This window comes from Mastigoproctus giganteus, chromosome 8 (assembly GCF_048544385.1).
Source record: "Mastigoproctus giganteus isolate SK-2022 chromosome 8, ASM4854438v1, whole genome shotgun sequence".
Lineage (NCBI taxonomy): Eukaryota > Metazoa > Arthropoda > Arachnida > Uropygi > Thelyphonidae > Mastigoproctus > Mastigoproctus giganteus.
Window position 1 is genome coordinate 77,392,926 of NC_143582.1, and position 22,358 is coordinate 77,415,283.

Consider the following 22,358-nt stretch of genomic DNA (forward strand, 5'->3'; position numbering starts at 1 on the left):
CAATTACTATAATTCTAAACATTAAAAAAGCCTTATTTCTTATAAACCTGCCACACAAAGAAGAATTAAACTGAAACTTAAATTTTTCAAACAGGAATGGAAAATCATTATTGGAAACATAAAAGGAATCTTCTAAAAAATTCCCTAAACTTACCACACAACCTAGAGCACAACGCAAAAAAGTGAGAATGTTACTAGCAAGTGGTGCAGATCCAGTTACAAGAATTCTAACACGACCACCCATACTTTCTTGAACTGGCTTGAAAACAGTTCTGTCCCAGACACTTCTGTTAGAAATAATGTGCCTAAATAAAGAATGAAAGATGAGCTACAATTTAAAACCTTTTAGTTAAAAACAAATAATACAGAAAGAAAACCTGTTTCATTTTAATAAATTTTTAATGGGCCTTTATGCCAGAGAGTTTTATCATACTTTTTTTTATTCCCATTCCTTTTTTTTTTTATTTCATACTTTAAATATACAAAGTGATTTCAAAAGGATGTAACTATGTTGACACCAAATGCTTTTTTAAGTACTGAGTGATGATGACAAGAGTAGCAACAACTCAGCAAGGAAGCATTTTTCATAACTCAGGTTCAAAAAAATATTAAAATGTGTATCCAAATATCCCTCAGCTGTTAGGCCAGTTAGTCATAGTGACTAAATACCTTCTAATGACCTAGTGTCTGTTCCTCCAGACACTAGGTCATTAGAAGAGATAAACACTGATGACCCCATCCCATGGAAATTCATTAAAAATCTGATTCAAAATATGAATTCCCAGACTGAAACAATCCTCATCTTATAACTAAAAGTGAATTAACTAATCTTGTGTATTATTCAAATCTATCTAATGGATGGGCAGAGTTTTTGTGATCTAGATCATAGGAATAAAATTTACTGCAAAAGGATATTTGGTAAAAAACAAAAAAAGCTTTCTTCATATTTTGCTATGGGAGATCCCCCTTTCTACTATAATAATGCTCATGGACTGTTTGATGTCTTTGGAAGAGAATATAAACCAAAAGAATGGAGGCTTTTCATTGACTTTTAAATTTAAGTCTAAAAGCTGTGCCACTCCATAATAAAAACATACAATCATCTATACCAATCAGTCATGCTATCCACATGAAAAAATTCTAAGAGAACATGGAACTTTTTAAAGAAAAGTAGAGTATGATAAATACAAATGGCACATTTGCAGAAATTTCAAAGTTATCAGGTTTCTTTCAAGTCTACAACATGACTATGCAAAATACAGTTGATTTTTGTGCAAGTGGGATAGTTGACCTTGCATGAACCTTGTACCTGGAATGGAAAATGTCATCCATAAGAAACTGGTTGAAAAAACAAACATATTTTTACACTGCTTCACATAAAGTTAAGTCAGAATGAAAAATTTTGTAAAAGCTATGAACAGAAATGGAAATGGCTTTCAATATTTAAACTAATAAAGTGTCCACTAATAGTGATGCCAAAATCAAAGAAGGCATCAGAGAGTTACCAAAAGATGAACAATTTGAAGGTGTTAAATCCTTTGGACTGGAAGGTTAGAAATCTTTCAAGAAAGTCTGTGAACGTTTTTCGGACATCAACAGAGCAGACAACTATAAAATCTTGATTGAGAATTTATTGCAAACCTACATCCTGTTGGCAGTATGTCTCTAAAAATAAATTTCCTCCATTCCCATTTAGGCTTTTTCCACATAACCTTGGACATGTTAGTGATGAACATAATGAAAGTTTTTATCGAGATATTGCTACCAAGGAGAAATGTTACCAAGGAACATAGAAGCCCAGTATTCTGGCAGGCTATTGTTAGACATTCATCAGACAGCACCCTAATCATTACAAAAGAAAAGCAAATGAAAAAAATTTTTAAAAATTAATCGTGTTTTTAAGCCATTTATTGCAATACTTGTTAAAATTAAATTAAAAATTTCAATAATATAATTTTGGAGAAAAAAATCAAATGACTAAAATTCGTTGTTCAGTTTTGTGTAAATAACGTCCTAGAAATATTTTTCTTATAGTGAAATTTTCATTTAAACAGATCACTGTAATGTAATTTTATTGTATATTATTATGTACATAAACATTAAAAATATATTAATAAATAAATTAATACACACACATATATAAAAAATTTTAAAGTCAGTATATTGAGCTGAAGTGTTCATTGTTCAAGATGCCAATCTGGAAGAAGTAAGGATAAGAAAGTGGAAGTATAAGAAAAGAAGATGCTGAAAGTACAAAGAATGTGAACAATATTAATGAATTTATAATTTTAAAAATGTAAGAATATACATAATATATACAGTCTGCCCTCGTATAGCACGATAGTTGTGTTCCTAGAAACCCTCGTGCAATGCAAAATTGTGCAATATAAACAACGGGTCCTATGGGAAAAGTGGGGTTAGGTGCCGACCACCCAAGATTGAACACACATTTGGAACCAAAACATTACCAAACACAATAAATAATCGGGTAATTTTAATCGTTATAAAATACTTACGTATTTTATAATGATTAAAATACGTAATAAAAAATATAATATATATTATAATAAAGTATTTTTAGTATTTTTTAATACTAAAAAAGTATTTTTTAAATAAAATACGTATTTTATTCGTAAAAAAATTATTATATTAAATAAAATAGTCGTAATAAAATGCTTACGTATTTTATTACGACTACTAGATAATAAAATATTGCTACTGCTTTTGCTTTTTGTTTTTTGTTTGATTTTCTATCCAAACAGATGACAGCCGTTCCATCTCTTCCAATTCTTGTGTCTTAATCTAATGGATTTTAATTACACTTTGAGTTGTTCCCGCTATGAAAGTTGTTTTTATTTTCTCCGCATTCTTTGTAATTCTCGGCGTTGCCTCATTTAGGTCTGTAGCACGTGCAAATATCACATGGTCTTTCATTTCGCTCAAAGCGTTTCACAATTTCATATTTTTTCTCTATCAACAGAGGCGGACTGGCCATAAGCCTTACCCGGGAAATCCCAGGTAAGGCTTATGGCCGGAGGCCGGTGTGATTTTGGCCATAAACCGTAGTATGAGGCCACTACAAATTTTCCCGGGTAAGAATTTTTGACCCAGTCCACCTCTCTTTATCGATATTGCTTTTTTTTCTCTCTCTCTCTCTGAATCTGCAGTGTCTTCGCCAGGATGCTTCCTTTTCACACCTTTTAAGTATTTTACTAATTTTTAGGGAATAAAGCGCAATTACAAAACGAGGAGGCACGCTTAATACACATAAACAAAGCTGCGCGCGTATAGCAACTGAATAAACAACACCGTAAAGGCCGAGATACACTATTAACACCCCACATTTTACTAAAGCACATTTCTGGGGGTTACTACCATAAAACAATAAAAACAATTTCAAGTTTCGTTTCTGCTAGTGGAATCTGTTATAAACTGGTAGTAAACTCCATCCGATTGCATTTGCGATTATATCGATAGCTGGAATTGTGTTGATTTTTACGTTATTGTGGTGAAATGTGTTTTCCCTTCACTGATATAAAACACATAAATACATTTTCAGAATCTTCTTCATTCCTATCATGTTGCGTTCAGTTGGGGTGATTCCGCGTTCGACTGCCATTTCTTGTAAACACAAAGGCGAATCGTGCATAAGCGAATTTGGTTCGTGTTATATAAGATAACGTTCCCCTATTTATAAATCGTGTATGATCGAATTCGTGTAATGTAAACACGTGTTATACGAGGACCGACTGTATATATATATATTATGTACATTATTAGTGTATATATTATATATACAATTCGATGTGCACACACACACACACACACACACACACACACACACACACACACACACACACACACACACACACACACACACACACACACACACACACACACACACATTCAAATGATATCAAAATAATGTGTGTGTGTGTGTGTTTTCTTCATATCCAGAGGAAAGTATTCAGGAATACGACAATCAGTAATACAGGGTTTGATCAAAAAGTTCAGTGAATACTGAAATTTTTGATCAAACTTTTTGATATCTTATAATTCTAGAATGCACAATAGCGACTAAAATATTGCATGTGGGCTTATAATAAAATATTCTGAACATGTGCAAACCAAGATTTAACTTTTTATTATGTGCTAGTGTAACAGAAAGCTGCTTCGAGTGAACACTAGTTTTTTCATTCACAAGTACAGAAAACAACGAAGTTTGAACAACATAACCAACAAAAACATTCCTGTTGTGCCACAACCACCTTATTCACCATCATGCAACTTTTTGACTATACCTAAAATAAAAACAGGATGTGAAAGGGAAAATGATGCAATTCAAGAAATCCAATCAAACATGATAATGATGGAATAGTGTTATCAGAATTCATTCCACAATGTGCAATTGTTAATGCAGTCTACTATCAAGGAGTTTTAAAACAGTTCAGTGATGCAATCTGCTGTAAAAGACCTAAAAATAGTAAAAGAATTCCATCATCATAACAATGCATCATGTCATACACCACTTGCCATCAGGAGACTTTTAACTGACAAAAACTTTCCCATCATGCTACATCCACTTTATTCACCTCATCTGGCATCATGTGACTTTTGGCTATTCCCAAAATAAAAACAGCATGTGAAAATAAAACGAGTTGTGTCGATTCAAGAAATCGACACAACTCGTTTTTTCTTTTCTTTGATCACTGGCAGGCATGATGGATCATATATGTGGTTGCAAAAGATTATATTGAAGAATATTAACAATGTAAACATTTATCATTAAATAAAGTTATTTCTTTCAAAGTTTACTGAACTCCTTGATCAAAGGTTGAAAGAGTCTTATGTGAATATAATGTTATAACCTGACTACAGTAGGAAATAAGAAAAGAAAAAACTATCTGATATGGAAATTTAAGGGCATAACTGAATCATGCAAGTATACTAAATAAACACTCTTCACTTCACTGTATGTATTTAACAAACAGATATTTTAAGCAAAACTTAAAATTTTTACCTTTTCTTGAAGAAAAGGTAAAAATTTCAAGGCAAGAAACCTTCACCCATGGTTGAAAATCTTGAAGAAAATAAATAAAATGAAGCCCAAAGAACTGAAACTTTTTAAGCTACTGGCTTACTACAATTCTCTTTGTTACAAAGTCATCAGCCTAAGAAAAGCACTCCTTTTATTTTATAAAAGAAATTACCATACTGAATTCAATAAGAGCTTTCAGAATACAAAATTTTTATCACTTCTGCAATTTTTCATTTTTTAATAACATCCTGGGCCTTGCTATCTGAAAGGCTTTGGAAGTTCATAACATTGTGAAATTAATGTTCAGTTTGTCAAAGTAGTTCAAAAAATCAGTGCATGCCTAATTCTATTAGTTTTCAAAAAATTGCTTATACAATTTTGCGACTCACTCTATACATAACTAAAATAAGAAAATTTCACAAAATGGAATAACCAATAAGATCACTAATAACAAAGTTTCATACTATCTAGCTTTCTACTACGTACGTTTTTCTTTAAAGGAGCTGCTTTTAACAGAACAAGTGAGAATTTTTATTTTAAAAAAGCAAAGTGATTATGAATACGTCTTTGAAAAGTTCTAAACTTTGCTTTATATTTTAATAAAATAGTGTTTGCCTTACCTTTCTAACTCTGCTTGTTTACTCTGAAGAGCCATATCTAGTAACCATCTTTTCACTTTATTACCATTCACACTAGTCTGTATCTGAAATAAATTATATTTTATATACGCACAAGATTAATTTGACTAATTAATGGTATATATATCTCATATTATAATCCTAATTGCACACTGCGATCTACTAGCTGCCTTGTAATTACTATACATTGTTTGCATCTGGTGATTATTTACAAGGCTATTAAGTATATATTTGCTAAAATGTACTTTAAATTGTAAAAAGAAATAGCACGCCAAATTACTGTACTACATGCTGTGCTGAAAGTAGATTTTAATAATGCTACCTAACTTACTGTAATAGCATTATACAGACAGTGTTTATCCCAAGAACCTACTGAATAGGTGCATCGCCCAGTGAATTTAACTGATCGCCCGGCTAAAATTTAAGTGATTCTCGTGGTACCGTATGGTACTGCTCACTGATCTCGATCAATATTCGAACATACTATGTGATTGAGGTCAATGCAACAGGAGTATATAATGTTAAATTATGCAATTAATTTTTGCTCTGGATCGCTTAAGTCACATTTATAAATAACAGAAAATTTTATAATATTGTGAAGTATTACACTTCCCCACCCAGCTAATTCATAATGCCACCTGGCTGGCAAAATTTTCTGGGGGCAAAAATGCTGTACAGAGATACCATAACTGCAGATAACAAAAAGAGTACATTAAAAATAATTTGTTAAAATATTTTATTGCAGAAATAAGGCTTGGAATGGGTAGAGTGCACTGGAACATCATCTCAGTTTGCGGTACAAATCAGCAATATCATATATATATCATATATCAATGTCTCCTATACGTTGTGAATTAAGACATTTTTTGAAGGAGTATAATTGGAAAGCTGATCTCAATATCTAACTCAATACAATGCTCACTATGTTTCAAGATTCACCTGAATCTCATCATCAGGCCTAAAGGAGGAGAAACAGCAATAATTTCAAATTAGTGAAAAATTGTGTGTGTGTGTGTGTGTGTGTGTGTGTGTGTGTGTGTGTGTGTGTGTGTGTGTGTGTGTGTGTGTGTGTGTGTGTGTGTGTGTGTGTGGGAGGGGGGAATGATAAAAAGATGATAAATATCAAAGGAATCTAAGAAACACTATTCCATTACCACCACTATTGTGGTGGTAATGGAATGGACAGCATAATTTAACCCACACTTTTCAGAAACAATATAATAATTGATGAAAATACATACCAAATCTAATGACCTAGACAACCAAGAGAAAAGAGAGTGGGAAACAAAGAAATTAAGAAATAAAATATAAAAGAATAACGCTAAAATTAATGGTAAAATTAAAATAAGATGAAAAACAAAGGGCGAGGAGCATTGAGAATTGGAAAAGGGTAACTAAGAGCAGTTCCCAACCACAGGAAATGAAGAAAAAGGTAAATATATAAATTTAAATAAAATCAGAACAATATATTAGGATTCAAAAAATGAAATTAATGACACTTACATGCTCAAGTAGGAAAATCAAACTAAGTGAAAAAAATCAGGAATAAAGAAATGGGTGACTAATGACAGTTAAATACTATTACTACCATGAGGAGATATAGAGGAAACAACCAATGAAAAGATAAGCCACACACCCTATCTTCAGAGGTATGAGAAATGGAGATCCATCTTATTTTAGAAAATATTCACGAGTAGGAGACCCTACTCATCCATTTTTAGTTGATGCCATCAACAGAAAACTCAACCAATCCCACTACTACAAGCAGAAATATTAAGGAACATTACCTTAAGAAAAATACCTTAAGAGAGAAAGAGCAGTATTCATGACAGGCTTTATTATAAATTACCATTATTTTTTGACTTCAGCTGTAATTCCCCCAATGCACCTCTTTTCCCCATGTGGTGTTCTAACTCTTCTGAATAAGCATGCTTGTTTTTGAAGTTCAGATTTCTTGCCTTCTTGGCACCTCTCATGATGCTGAATTTTGATTTCGTGTGAATTTGACAAGACCTATTCATTATTCAGGTATGGTATACTTCATTTTTCCATTGTACAGTGATTTATTCCTTTCTTTTTATATTCGTATTACTATCTTTATTTTCCTTTTTGAGTTTTAGTTTTAGTTTTCATATCTTTAATTCTACAGTTTACACATTATAAAGTTTCTATTTCTCTTCCCACTGCCCTTCTGGTTATACAGTAGACTTCCAGAAAAACGGCACCTTCGAGGAATCAACGTGCTGTTATTTCAATTTTTCTGTTATCTAAAAGTTTTATTTTTCATATATATATATAATGCAGATATAATGAGGTTAAATGAGAAATAGAGATTAAGAATGCAATTTTATTAACTGCACATAAAAATCATAAACATGTTGACGATCCAATGTTATATTCTGCCATTAATACACTCCTGCTTACGCCATATTCTATTTTCTTTATTATATCAAGTTTAGCCTGTGCGCGTAGCACAGTGTTTCGTCACTGTTCTCCTCACATCTGGGGGAGGGAACGCCTGGGTTCGAATCCCGTCATGATGCAAGGAACTTTAATGGGCTTTTTTCACTCAGTGACTGAGTTAGTTAGTCTCAAGCGTAGATAGCAAGGATTTCCCCCCTAGAAAATGGGGTTTTCTGTCCAGCAAAACAGGCAAATCGACCAGAGAACACGCAATTTACAGACACACACATGGGTATACGAATTAAACTTTCTGGGTGACTCTAATGTAATAGTTTGGATTATATCAAGTTTGTCACTAGGCCATTACTGTTGTTCTTTTTTTTCTTCTCTGCATGTAGTTTATTAACTTCAGGAGCCATAGCGAGAAGTTTTTAATTTAAAATAAACATAAAGCAGTGGTATAATCCACAATACCAGTACAGAATTCACTTTCAAAATGTTGAATGCAAACAAATGTAGATGCATGTATACTTGCATGTACACCAATCCTAGGAGTATAGTAAATAAATTTGATGAATTTGAAGTGCTGGTCAAGACATCAAAGACAGATATTGTTGTGATATCAGAGGCATGATGTCACAAAGATATAAGCAGTGCACAACTGGAATATGGGGAGGACAACGTGTACAGAAGGACAGACAGGATAGGAAGGGAGGAGGGATTATGCTGTTAATTAAGAAACACAAAATCTAAGGAAGTGCATCCAGTTGACATAGATAGTCAGTGCATGTTGAGTCAGTTTGGTGTGATGTAAGCACTGGGAAAGCAAATACAAGAGTAGGAGTGTGTCATAGGCCTAATGACTCTGAGGAGCACAACAAACAACTGAACAGAGAAATCAAGTGTGCCAGTAAATCAGATTGTCTTATAATGGGAGATTTTAACTTCCCAGATATTGACTGGAACGTGTGAGTTTGTCACTTGCACACTAACAAGACTTTTGTGGATTTATTGGATGATTGTTTTCTACAGTAACACATTAGAGAGGCAACCAGAAATAGAGAGAGTAATACTCTTGATCTGGTTATTAGCAGCGATTATTTGTGCATTAAGAATTTGCAGATAAAGGAACCACAGAAGTGGTAGGGATCACAGTTACTGATGTGGGATTTACTTAAAGATGTAACTACCATCAGGAGTAAAGGGAATGGTTTTTGTTTTCGAAAAGGTGACTACAATGGTCTCAGACAGTTTTTAAATTGTATACAGTGGGACCAACTGATAATGTTACCAAGAGAAAATTCTAAATGGGAAGCATTGAAGGAGGTAATCATGGAAGCTACTAGGCTTTTCATACCGATTAAGAAATACTGTTCAAGGTTTAGGCCTAAATGGATGTCAGATGAACTAATGAGACTAGAGGCAGAAAAGAAAAATGCATTGGATGCATATAAATTATCAGCTGACACAAAAGCCTATGATAGATATAAGCTAGTCTGTAATCAAGTCACAAAGGAAGTTAGGCAAGCGAAGGCAGATTATGAGAAATCTTTGGCAAAGGATGCTAAAAAAAACAGCAAGGACTGATTTAGTTATATCAACTCTAGAAGGAAGGGGATGAATCAGATTGGTCCACTTGATATTGATGGTTTGACTGTTGGTGATCCTGCTCAGATAGATGACAATCTGAATGAGTATTTTGCATCTACATTCACACATGGGGAGTTATTAAGGGAGGAGAATGCCAGAACTTTATCAAACTGTAACAGGGTACTTAATGATTTCGTAATAACTGAGAGCAAAAGGGATGATAAATTGTTGAAGTTAAACATAAGAAAGGGTGGATGGGATCTATCCAGTTATATTAAAGGAGATGGTAAAGGAAGTAAGCAAACCCTAAGCCAAAAATATGAGAGCATCCTTGGACTCAGGGAAAATTCCCACCAACTGGAGATGTGCAAATGTTCTGGAGACTAGGCACCTGAGAGGTGATCTGATTGAGGTGTATAAGGCCTTGAATGGGTTGAGCAGGCTCAATTCTGATGCAATTCTTCCTCTTGCCCAGATTATGAACCTGAGGAAGCATAAATTCAAATTGAGAAAAGATAGTTATAGAATAGATGTGTGGAAATTTGTCTTTAGCCAGCGGGTAGCTGATTGCTGGAACAAACTTCCATCTGTCGTTGTGGAAGTTGATAGTTTAAATAAATTCAAGGAGGAACTGGACAAATGTTTAGAGGAAATGGATGTGCAAAATGGGTTTTTTTTTTTGGCTTGCATCACATGCCTCTACTGCTACTACTAAATACAGTAATCACGTGACTTGCTGCTTTCCTTTTTCGGCACTGCAAGACATCTGCCCTGTATGTAAACATCCCATCTCAATGTGCAGTTAGCTTGAATGTTCCATTATTTGGGGTGCTGTTATTTCGACAGTCTACTGTATCAAGTCTGGATCTTGTCGACTTAGTTCATTTTTTCTATGTTGTGCTCAGGTTTACATTTTCTCTCATTGGCTTGCTTGCTATCTTCTCTTACCACTGGACCAGGTTGTGTGATCTGTCTTTTCCCATTGGTTGTTGCATCCACATGTCCTGTCATTGTAGTATTTAACATAACGGAACCAAATCTTTCACTGAATGGGCTGTTAGTTGAGAGTTATTTTTAGGTGGTCTATGAAAGTGTCTGCTAGCAAAGGGGATAAAGAGTTGCCTAAGCTGATGCCCAAAATTTGCCTGCAGTAGGTTCCATCAATCAGAACTTGATATTATAAGAGTCACCATGTTGTGGCCCTCTTATAATGTCATTACTATTGAAGTGACCCTGCAATACATCCTTAATCGGAGATTTCATAATTTTTATTGACACAGAAGTCAGACTTACAGATTTATTGTTGCTCAATCATTTTTAGAACCCACATTGTATTGGAAAGATATTTGAATATTTCCATCTTCAGAACTTCATCTGAATCTAACAATGTTTCCATCAGTACAGATGAAGGTTTAACAACCTCCGGGTTCGAGCCCGTGAGCCACCAAATACGGAGGATGCGGAAAGGTCAGGGAATGACCACTGCATATCCCCGGAGCAATATGGCCTTAGTTGCTAATGCTCCTAAAAACCAAATAATAATAACAACAACCACCTCCATAGGCAATTCTTTTGGTATATTTAGATAGATTACTTGTGCTTTCTTTGCTTTTAAAACTGATAATTTCTCCTTCAGGGCTTTTTCACTTGCCACAAATTTATTTAATGCTAAAAATTGTGGTCTTCATAAATAAGGTTTCTCTATAAAAATAACTATTAGGAACACTGACAAATAAATAAAAATCTTAAAATTTTATCATATCATTCCAAACTTACAATTTAAGGCTCATAAAAAAAATATGTAAAGGAATATGTTCTAGGTAAAATAGGTGACAGTCTGTATAAAAGGTAATGATTTGAGAATTTCATGCATCTAACAAAATCTCCAAATTTAAGATAATTTACCTTATCATAAATCCTGTTAAGCAATCTGGGTACAGCAGGGATAAAAGTTGGCCTAAGGGTCTGTATATCATCTGTAAGCAACTTAATATTACCCTGGGAAAAACCAATGGAACCACCAACCATAAAAGAAGTAGCCTAAATAAGTAAAATTAAAATAATATTGTATATAATGAAATGAATGTTTTTAACTGGATATTTTAGCATAAAATTTAAGTTACAAATTTCTTGGTGAACTGTGTGCAAAAAGAAATGTTCCTTTCAGTTTTTATTTTCTACATAATGTTCACAAACTAAAATGAACTTTCAAAAATCAAAAACCAATCTTTAGTGATTAATTTCTTTTCATATGTACCAGCAGCATGGAATGCACTAAAAGTACTAGTTTATTGGACATGGCTGTTGGATCATGCACAGCTAGCAATTGCTGATGAATTTCTATAGGTTTCCTTAGCATGCAGAAGCTGGATGACAGAGCAAACATATTCACCTAATGTCAACAAATGTGTACAGTATCCTGTAACAAGAAAAAGAAGAAGAAAAGAAATATTACATTGTGCCTTTATTCTTAAAATTGTTCACTATTGAGGAAGGCATGGTTTCTCCCCAAAAACATTTGTTAGCTTACTTTTCAGTCTGCATATTAAAATAATATAATATGATTATATTATGATTAACTAAGCCATTAAGAGTTAATAATCATCATATAATGGATCTGGGCAATGCTTCAATGCAGCTGTGCAATGAAAATGAAGGGTCTCATTGGCTAAGCTGTTTTATAACATTTACCTTCAAAATTTCTTTCCTCTTTTCTAGTTCATGACACAACTTTCTTTATAAGTTGATAAAGAAATTAACTGATAACAGATAAAACAAAAGTTACACACTTCAAAGTGTGTTCTTTGTTGTGACATATTGTATTCTAAGATCCTAAAAAAATCATTCATATTCAAATATTTTATTAAACATCCACTGTATTACCTGGCAGATCCTCTCAAACATATGTGCCAGTGGCAAATAGGATATCATAACATCAGAAGTATTTGGTGCATTTTCACCCTGAAAGTATATAAAAACTGTATTTTAATTTTTTTTTTTTATTTTTAAAACTTTTGAAACTATAATTGGCCACAATTAGCAAAATAATTATATTATAAAACATTTTTTGAGGGAAATTTCAGTAATATAAGTTGGAAAATAATAATTTACGGAATAAGTCATAGTTATATCATTAACCTCAGAGTTATTCCCCAAAAGAGTGTAATTTGATAAATTTGATGAATTTGAAGTGCTGGTCAAGACATCAAAGGCAGATACTGTTGGGATATCAGAGACGTGTTGTCACACAGATATGAGGAATACAGAATTCGAATTTGGGGAGTACAATGTGTACAGAAAGGATAGACAGGATAGGAAGGGAGGAGGGGTTATGCTGTTAGTTAACAAATGCATAAAATCCAAGGCAGTGAGGCAGTGCAATGTTGAGTCTGTTTGGTGTGAAATAAGCACTGGGAAAGCAAAAATGAGGGTAGGAGTGTGTTATAGGACAAATGACTCTGATGAGTACAATGAACAACTATACAGAGAAACAGAGTGGGCTAGTAAATCAGAATGTCTTATTTTAACTTCCCAGATATAGACTGGAACTTGTGGATTGGTCATTTGCACACTAGCAAGACTTTTGTGGATGATTGTTTTTTTACTAGATGATTGTTTCTCCAGCAGCATGTTAGAGAGGCAACAAGAGGGAGTAACACTCTTGATCTGATTATCAGTAGTGATTATTCATGTTATTTGTTTTTTTTTTTTTTTAGGAGCATTAGCAACTACGGCCATATTGCTCCAGGAATATGCGGTGGTCATTCCCTGACTTTCTGCATCCTCCGTATTTGGTGGTGACGGGCTCAAACCCCGGTCTAATCAAGAAGCGTTGCTACGCAGTGCTGCTCCTTCCCACCTGGCTATGGAGGCGTTGATTATTCATGCATTAAGAATTTACAAATAAAGGAATCACTGGGTGGCACTAATCACAGTGTACTGATGTGAGATTTACTTAAAGATGTAACTACCATCTGATGAATGAAGGGAAGGGTTTTTGCTTTCGTAAAGGTGACTACAATGGTCTCAGAGATTTTTTAAATTCAATACAGGGGGACCAATTGATCATGTTACCAACAGCAAATTCAAAATGGGAAGCATTCAAGGAATTAATCTTGGACGCTACTAGGCTTTTCATGCCAACTAAGAAATACTGTTCAAGGTTTAGGCCCAAATGGATGTCAAATGAATTAATGACTCGTGGCAGAGAATAAAAATGCATGGGATGCATATAAATTACCAGGAGACACAGAAGCCTATAGCAGATATCAGTGGTTTGGAGAATATACACCAATTGTTTAAATTACCTTTAGATACAAAAAAAATTTTTTTTTTCATTATTAACATAGGATTTTATCTATTTTTGCATTGTGGCTCAGGTATTTTCAATTGACTACAGTTGGCAACACTGATGCTATCGCCATTCTAGTACAGAAAATGGTGCCCCTCATGTAATTTTTTCTGGATCTGCCACTGGCAAATATAAGCTAGTGAGTAATCAAGTCACAAAAGAGGTTAAGGGAAGTGAAGAGAGATTACGAGAAATCAGCGAAGAGAGATTACGAGAAACCAGTGAAGAGAGAATACGAGAAATCAGTGAAGAGAAGTGAAGAGAGATTACGAGAAATCAGTGAAGAGAGATTACGAGAAATCAGTGAAGAGAGATTACGAGAAATCAGTGAAGAGAAGTGAAGAGAGATTACGAAAGCAGATTATGAAAGATTAATCTGCTTTCGCTTGCTTAACCTCCTTTGTGACTTGATTACAGACTAGCTTGTATCTAACCATAGGCTTCTGTGTCACCTGACAATTCATGTGCATCCAATGAATTTTTCTTCTTTGCCACAAGTCATTAATTCATCTGACATCCATTTGGGCCTAAATCTAGAGCAGTATTTCTTAGTTGGAACAAAAAGCCTAGTAGCTTCTAAAATTACTTCCTTGAATGCTTCCCACTTAGAATTTGCTATTGGTAACATCATCAGTTGGTCCCTCTGTATAGAATCTAAAAAATCTCTGAGACCACTGTAGTTGCTTTTACAAAAGCAAAAATCTTTAAGTAAATTCCACATGAGTAAACTGCGATCACTGCCACCCATTGGTTCCTTTATTTGTAAATTCTTAATGCATGAATAATCACTGCTGATAATCAGATCAAAAGTGTTACTACCTCTTGTTGCCTCTCTAACATGCTGTTGCAGAAAACATTCATCCAATAAATCCACAAAAGTCTTGCTAGTGTGCGAGTGACCATCTCATAAATTCCAGTCTATATCTGGGAAGTTAAAATATTCCCATTATAAGACATTCTGAATTACTGGCCCACTCTGTTTCTCTGTATAATTGTTCGTTGTACTCAACAGAGTCCTATAACTAACTAACTAACTATAACTAACTACATCAGAGGCCTATAACTAACTCCTACCCTCATTTTTGCTTTTCCGGTGTTTAAGTCACACCAAAATGACTCAACATTGCACTGTCCATCTGTGTCAACTGGATTCACTTCCTTAGAATTTTATGTGTTTCTTAACCAACTGCATAACCTCTCCTCCCTTTCTATCCTGTCTATCCTTTCTGTACACCTTGTACTCTCCAAATTCCAATTCTGCATTCCTTATATCTGAGTGGCACCAAGTCTCTGATATCCCAACAATATCCTCCTTGGATGTTCTAACCAGCACTTCAAATTCATCAAATTTATTTGCTGTACTCCTAGCATTAGTATACATGCACCCATTCTTACTCTTAGTTACTGTAACACAGCCCATGTATTTACTTGTTTCATGACCCCCAACAGTTCCTGAAATCCCCAGAAATTGGCTTTTTAAGGCTGCTGCTCATTCCAACAGAAGCAGTGCAAGAATCGTTTCCACCTCTGTCTGCAGATACTGTTAATCTATTAGTCTGTGAATCCCAGAAGCTGGCAGTTTTCCGACCCACCTAACATTGCCTCGGTAGCATCAGAAAACATTCTTGTACCCCTTCTATTTAAATGTATCCCAACAGGATCTAGAAAAGTTGGGGAGATGGGCTGAGAGGTGGTAACTGAAGTTTAACATTGACAAATGCAAAGTACTGCATATGGGTAGTAGTAACCCCAGAGTAACATACCAACTATGTGTTACAACACTCAAAGCAGTGAAGAATGAAAAAAGAACTGGGGTTTATTGTACAGGCAGATATGAAGTTTTCTGTGTGGTGCAGACTGGCTGCCAGAGCAGGTCATGCAATTTATATACAGGAATTGTAGTAGCAGAGATAAGGAGGTGATTATCCACTTGTATAAGGCGATGGTCAGGCCATACCTTGTGTACAGCATACAGATCTGGAGGCCTTATTTTAGGAAGGATGTAGAGCTGCTGGAATGATTAAAGAGAAGGGCAACAAGACTGCTGACAGCAACAAAGGGGTCCCTCTGCAAATTAAGTTCTGCAAATTGCAGCATCTGGAGACTAGGCACCTGTGAGGTGATCTGACTGAGGTGTATAAGGCCTTGAATAGGTAATGATCGATGCCGATGCCTGCTCAATGCTGGAGGCGCCTCCGTAGCCAGGTGGGAAGGAGCAGCAGTGCGTAGCACACGCTTCTTGATTAGACCGGGGTTCGAGCCCGTCACCACCAAATACGGAGGATGCGGAAAGGTCAGGGAATGACCACCGCATATCCCGGAGCAATATGGCCTTAGTTGCTAATGCTCCTAAAAACCAAATAACAACAACAACAACAGCTCAATGCTGATCAGATTCTTCCTCTTGCTCAGATTACAATCTGATGCGGAATAAACTCAAATTGAGAAAAGACAGTTGTAGAATGGATGTGCAGAAATTTGTCTTTAACCATGGGATAGTTGATTGTTGGAACAAACTTCCATCTGTCGTTGTGGAAGTTGATAGCGTAAATAAATTCAAGGAAGAAGTGGACAAACTTTTGAAGCAAATGGACGGATGAAATGGGAAGTTTTTTTTTTATTGGCTGATGCTGTTCTAAGCTTACTTTCTTGCATCATATTCCTCTGCTAATGCTAATGTAATTTCATAAACAATCGAACTTGGTTATAACGAGCATCAAGGGACTGACAAAATTTCCTTGTTATAACCATTACTCACTATATCAGTGATGAGTTATATCTATCTCCTATTTTTTTTTTAATTCTCAATAACTTGATAAAAAGATAGATTCAAAAAACAAAAGAATATTATTAGGGAGAAAAAAATAATATAAGTATATAGCTACATATTATTTGTATTAATATGCTTGTATTAATTACTTAAATACACTTAATATTAAACACAATTTATTTGTCTGTAATTTTAAAACCATACACTCAATACTAAACACAATTTATTTATCTGTAATGAAAAACAATACTAATTAATAATAAACATGATTTAAATTAGTCTTTTTATTTATGAATCTTAAAATTGATGTTTGTAACCTGGCACTTTCTAAAATTTTTTTTTTGGTTATGTTCTTTTCCAGTGCCGATATGTAAACATGTTTATTCTTCCACAATGTCAATACTGTTAAAGAAGACAAATGAAACTTTTTACACACTTCAACATTAATTGCACCACGTTCTAACTCACTAATAATTTTGACTTTTTTGCAAACCGACAGCCATTTTCTTTTGTTAATAGATATATTTCTGACGGAAGGGTTTGTTTCTAACTGATTTTATTTTAAAATGACAGTAAAGTGATCGGCATACAATACAAACAATTATCGTTTCCAAAATTCTTAGAAATCCCGAAATAAATTTATGGTTCAGTGAATACAAGACAATCTGTAAATAGGGTAATGTGACCATAGAAATTACAAGTGGAATGTCAATGCACTATTGTATAGCTCCCATTCCCGAAAAGACGAGGTGGCCCTTTCTGATGCAAGTGGTCATAAAAGTTAAGTCGTCCCTTTCATTTTTGTTTATTCCAAGAATTGGGTTTTTGCGACTACACAAGAAATTAAGAATGTTTGCATAGTTAGCATGCATTAGCAAGGTATATCGGTGAATACACTCATTATAACAGTGAGCGATTGTATGGGAATACACGTAAATTAAAACCATTATGGTCTTTTGTTCATTACAGCCGTGATCTCGTTATTTCCATGCTCGTTATAACCAAGTTCAACTGTAATTTCTTTAATATGTCCCAAAAGTATGGAATTAATGAAATTTTATCTATAATTTCCTATGTACACATGAAACAGACATAGTTTCCTACATGCAGTTCTTACACCTTCATTCCCATCATGAAATGTGTAGCATGCTTTCCCATTGGTATCATCATGCTATCTTATTTTGGTCATTATTAGTCTGTATTAATTGAAAGGAAGGGAAAGGATGATGTATTACATGGAAAGGAAGGGACAGAAGGAAATGAGTGAACATTAAATCTGATTTAAAACTGAGCAAAAGCATCACAAGATACATAACCATACATTGCAAGAAGAGATGCATAAGTTGAAGTTTTATCACATATTTGCATTTTTGAATGGTATTGTTATTTTCTTGAAGAAAAGCAGAACAGTGAAGACAATTCCAATTAGGCCACCTTTCACTACATACTCAGATGAAAACATCAACAAGGTTCAAGAAATTTTGCAACATGGTCTCCAAAGTAACAATTCAGATTTGGAACATTTTTTACTGTGGATTTGAGAAAATAAAATTGTGTGCAATTGGTTCTACATAGCTAACACCAGAACATCAGGAAAGTGTGCAATTTGTGCTCACTTCTGCAAGCTTCAGTTTGTAACAACAACTTCATTATTTCAATTACTGCTAGAGATGAAAGCTGGTGTTTTCTTTATGACCTTTCAACAAAACAACAATCAAAGGCAGAGGCAGCCTTATTACTTCCCTTGAAAAACAATTTGTGCTCAGAAATAAAGCAAAATTTCTGTTGAACTTTTTTTTTTTTTTAAGCATTAGCATTAGTTGAGGCATATGATGCAAGAAAGCAAGCTTAAAGAGCATCAGCAAAAAAAAAAAAAAAAAAAACTTTCCCATTTCACCCATTCGGTCACTCCAAATGTTTGTTTAGCTCAGACTTAAATTTATTTAAGCTATCACCTTCCACACACAACAGATGGAAGTCTGTTCCAGCTATCAACTATCTGCTGACTAAAGGCAAACTTCCGCACATCCATTATACAACTGTCTTTCCTCAATTTGAATCTATGCCCCCTCAGGTTCTTAATTTGAGCAAATGGAAGTAACCCATTTTTTTTTTTCGATGCAAAAGGAATTGGGTATTAGAGATTAATCCTCACAGATAAGATTTCTCTCAGATGTGGGAATCTTGAAACTAGTCCTCTTTCATGATAACACACCACATGCAGAGAGTGTATTGTCTATCCAGCAGTTTCACTGCCAAAAGATAAGTCACTCAGCTCCAGGCTTCTTTCTGTTCCTATAGGTGAAGAGGGCCATGATGAGCCATTGCTAACAGCAGGACATTCTGCACATTTCAGGAGCTGTGATAGTGTATGAGCAATATTCACAAAGATGCCCAAGAAACTTACTTCAAAAACCTACAATATTGGTTGGTTGGTTATCTGGTGTTTAATGGTGCACCAGCAGTTAAGGCCATAATGCCCCAAGTACCTGCAATATTAGAAACATTGCAATAATGCAGAGGATGGCTTGTTCAAAGAAGCAAAAACACCATTAGTTTGTAAGTACTTTCCATGATTTTTATAAGATCAGTCCTGGAACTTTTGGGAAAAAAGTTTGAAAATTATTTAAAATAAGCTTAAACTAAGAAGATTGCACAATTAAAGCATGTTTGATATATGACAGTTAGCATTAGCATTAATAGAGGCATATGATGCAAGAAAGCAAGCTCACATAGCATCAGCCAAAAAAAAAAAAAAAAAATTCACACAACCATTCCCTCTAAATGTTTGTCCAGTTCCTCCTTAAATTTATTTAACATATCAACTTCCATGACAGATGGAAGTTTGCCAGCAATTAACCACCCACTGGCTAAAGGCAAATTTCTACACATCTATTCTACAGCTGTCTTTCCTCAATTTGAATTTATGCCTTCTTAGGTTCGTAATCTGAACAAATGGAAGAATCCCATCAGAATTCAGCGTGCTCAACCCATTCATGGCCTTATACACCTCAATCAGATCACCTCACAGGTGCCTAGTCTCCAGCCATTGAAATTTGCAGAACTTAAGCTTCTCTTAGTAAGAGGATCACTTTATTCCCCTCACCAATCTTGTTGCCCTTCTCTGTACATGCTCAAGGAAATCTACATCCTTCCCAAAATGAGGCCTCCAGACCTGTACACAGTACTCAAGGTGTGGCCTGACCACTGCCTTATACAGAGGGACAATCACCTCCTTTTCCCTGCTAGCAAAATTCCTGTATATCATTGACAAAACCCCATGACCTGCCCTGGCAGCCTGTCTGCATTGGTCAGAAAACTTCATATCTCACTGCACAATTACTCCCAGGTCTTTTTCATTTTCTACCACCCTAAGTGTAGTACCACACAGTTGGTACGTTCCTCTGGTGTTACTTCTACCCATATGCAGTACTTTGCATTTGTTAATGTTAAACTTCAGTTGCCACTTCTGAGCCCATCTTCACAAATTTTCTAGGCCCTGTTGCAGTAGCACAATGCCATTAACAACCCTGCCAACATTTGTATCATCTGCAAACTTCGACACTAAGCCTGATATACCTTCATCAATATCATTGATAAATATACAAAACAACAGTGGACCGAACACTGTGGGACTCCACTAATAACATTAGTCCACGAAGAGCAGCAGCCACTAATTACCACCTTCTGTCTTCTCCCACTCAACCATCCTTTTATCCATTGTAGCAACTTACCCTTAATACCATTCAGCTCCAATTTGTACAGTAGTCTTCCATGCACAACAGTGTCAAAAGCTTTCCTGAAATCCAAGTATATGATATCAAAATTATTTTTTGCATTCAGTCCTTTGTAACCACATCATAATATCCAATCAAATTTGTCAGACAAGACTTTCCCTTTACAAATCCATGCTGTGTCTGAATTATTGCTGCAGTCTTGTATAGATGATCCTGCAATGCATCTTTAACCAGTGACTCCATTATTTTACCCGGAACAGAAGTTAAACTAACAGGTCTATAATTGCTTGTGTCGCCCTTTGATCCTCCTTTGTGAATTGGGGTCACATTTGCATATCTCCAGTCCATGGGTAATGTAGAGCTTCTTTGGACTCAGGAGAGGTTCCTGAGTCCAAAGAAGCTCTCATAATTATGGCTAAGGGTTTGCTTACTTCATTTGCTGCCTCCTTTAATATAACTGGATAGATCCCCTCCACCCACGGTGCCTTTTTTATGTTTATCTTCAACAATTTTTCCCCCACTCTCCTCTCATTATCAAGTCCAATGCCAACAAATACCTTCTTTTGTCTTCTCAACCTCCAACCCAAGCACGGTACTAAGTACTATAGGTTCTAATACCTCTCGTGTTTGGGGTTTACATATAAAAAAAAAAAAAAAAAAAAATCAAATGCTTGGATCAAGGAGAAACAATAAAAAAAAGTGACTAGTGACAGGTGCTGATGAAGTGACTGTAGGGTACTGGAAGAGGAAGTGAGTGAAAATCCCGATTTCTGGAGCGATTTTACAGGCCTTAGAATTTCATAAGAATTTTAACGAAGGGGAGATTGGCTGGATCGTTGATCATCGGAAAAAAAAGGTTTGGAGTTAGAAATCTGAACATCACTGGGGAAAAATTATCAGCTAGTATGGCAGAAACAGCAACTTTTACTGCTGAATTAGCAAAAATTATTCAAGAAGAAAATTTGAATTTGGATCAAATTTACAATTGTGATGAAATGGGCCTGAATTATAAAATGCTCCCATCCAAAACACTTGCAGCTAGAAAATAAAAATCAGCTACTGGTTATAAATGAAGCAAAGAGAGAAGGATGGTACTGGCATGTTTAAATTCATCCGGAGGGGGGGGGGCATAAGCTTACACTAACTCTCATTGGAGAGTCAAAGAACCCCCGAGCTTAAAAAATTTTAAATGTTTGCCTGTTAACTACGCAAATAAAAAAAAATGCATGGATGGATTCAAGTTTGTTTAAAACATGGTTTCATGAAGAATTTGTCCTTAGCACAAAAAAATATTTGAATGAAAAGAAACTTCCCCATAAAGCACTTTTAATTTTAGACAATGCTCCAACCCCTCCCATTTAGTGACATCAGAGCTCTTTTACCACCTAATGTGACATCTCTTCTTCAACCTCTAGATCAAAGTGTTTTGGAGACTTTGAGACACAACTATAGGCGACGTCTCTTAAAACATCTGCTTCAAAATCTTGAAACAGGGACCAAGTGTTGCTGAGAATCTTAAAAAAATAAACATCAAGGACGTTATTTACTGGTTGGCAGTAGCATGGAATGATGTTAAAACATCTACTCTTAATAAATCCTGAAAAAATATTTTATGCTCCCAAAATAAAGCCAACGAGAACAAGATGACAAATGAAGATGAAAGAGATGAGGAAACCCTTTTAGAACTAGCCAAAATAACCTTCCTGTTTCGGACACTCTTACTACAGAGGATATTAAAAAAAGTGAATGAATTCTGATGAACAACTGAAAATGACTGATGATGAGATCGTAAAGCTTGTTGATGAACAAAAAGATGAAAGTGAAGATGATG

At 34.9% G+C, this 22,358-nt stretch overlaps 1 protein-coding gene across 1 annotated transcript in view; it reads right to left on the bottom strand.

Annotated features, from left to right (window-relative positions):
- LOC150081652 (long-chain-fatty-acid--CoA ligase 1-like) overlaps nucleotides 1-22,358 on the bottom strand; it is a 216,281-nt gene that overhangs the window by 57,009 nt on the left and 136,914 nt on the right. The window contains exons 10-13 of the mRNA XM_090379515.1: nucleotides 12,553-12,630; nucleotides 11,575-11,709; nucleotides 5,659-5,741; nucleotides 155-305 (exon numbers count right to left, since the gene is read on the bottom strand). Of these exons, the coding sequence (XP_090235641.1) occupies nucleotides 155-305; nucleotides 5,659-5,741; nucleotides 11,575-11,709; nucleotides 12,553-12,630 (447 nt within the window). The remainder of the gene's footprint in view (nucleotides 1-154; nucleotides 306-5,658; nucleotides 5,742-11,574; nucleotides 11,710-12,552; nucleotides 12,631-22,358) is intronic.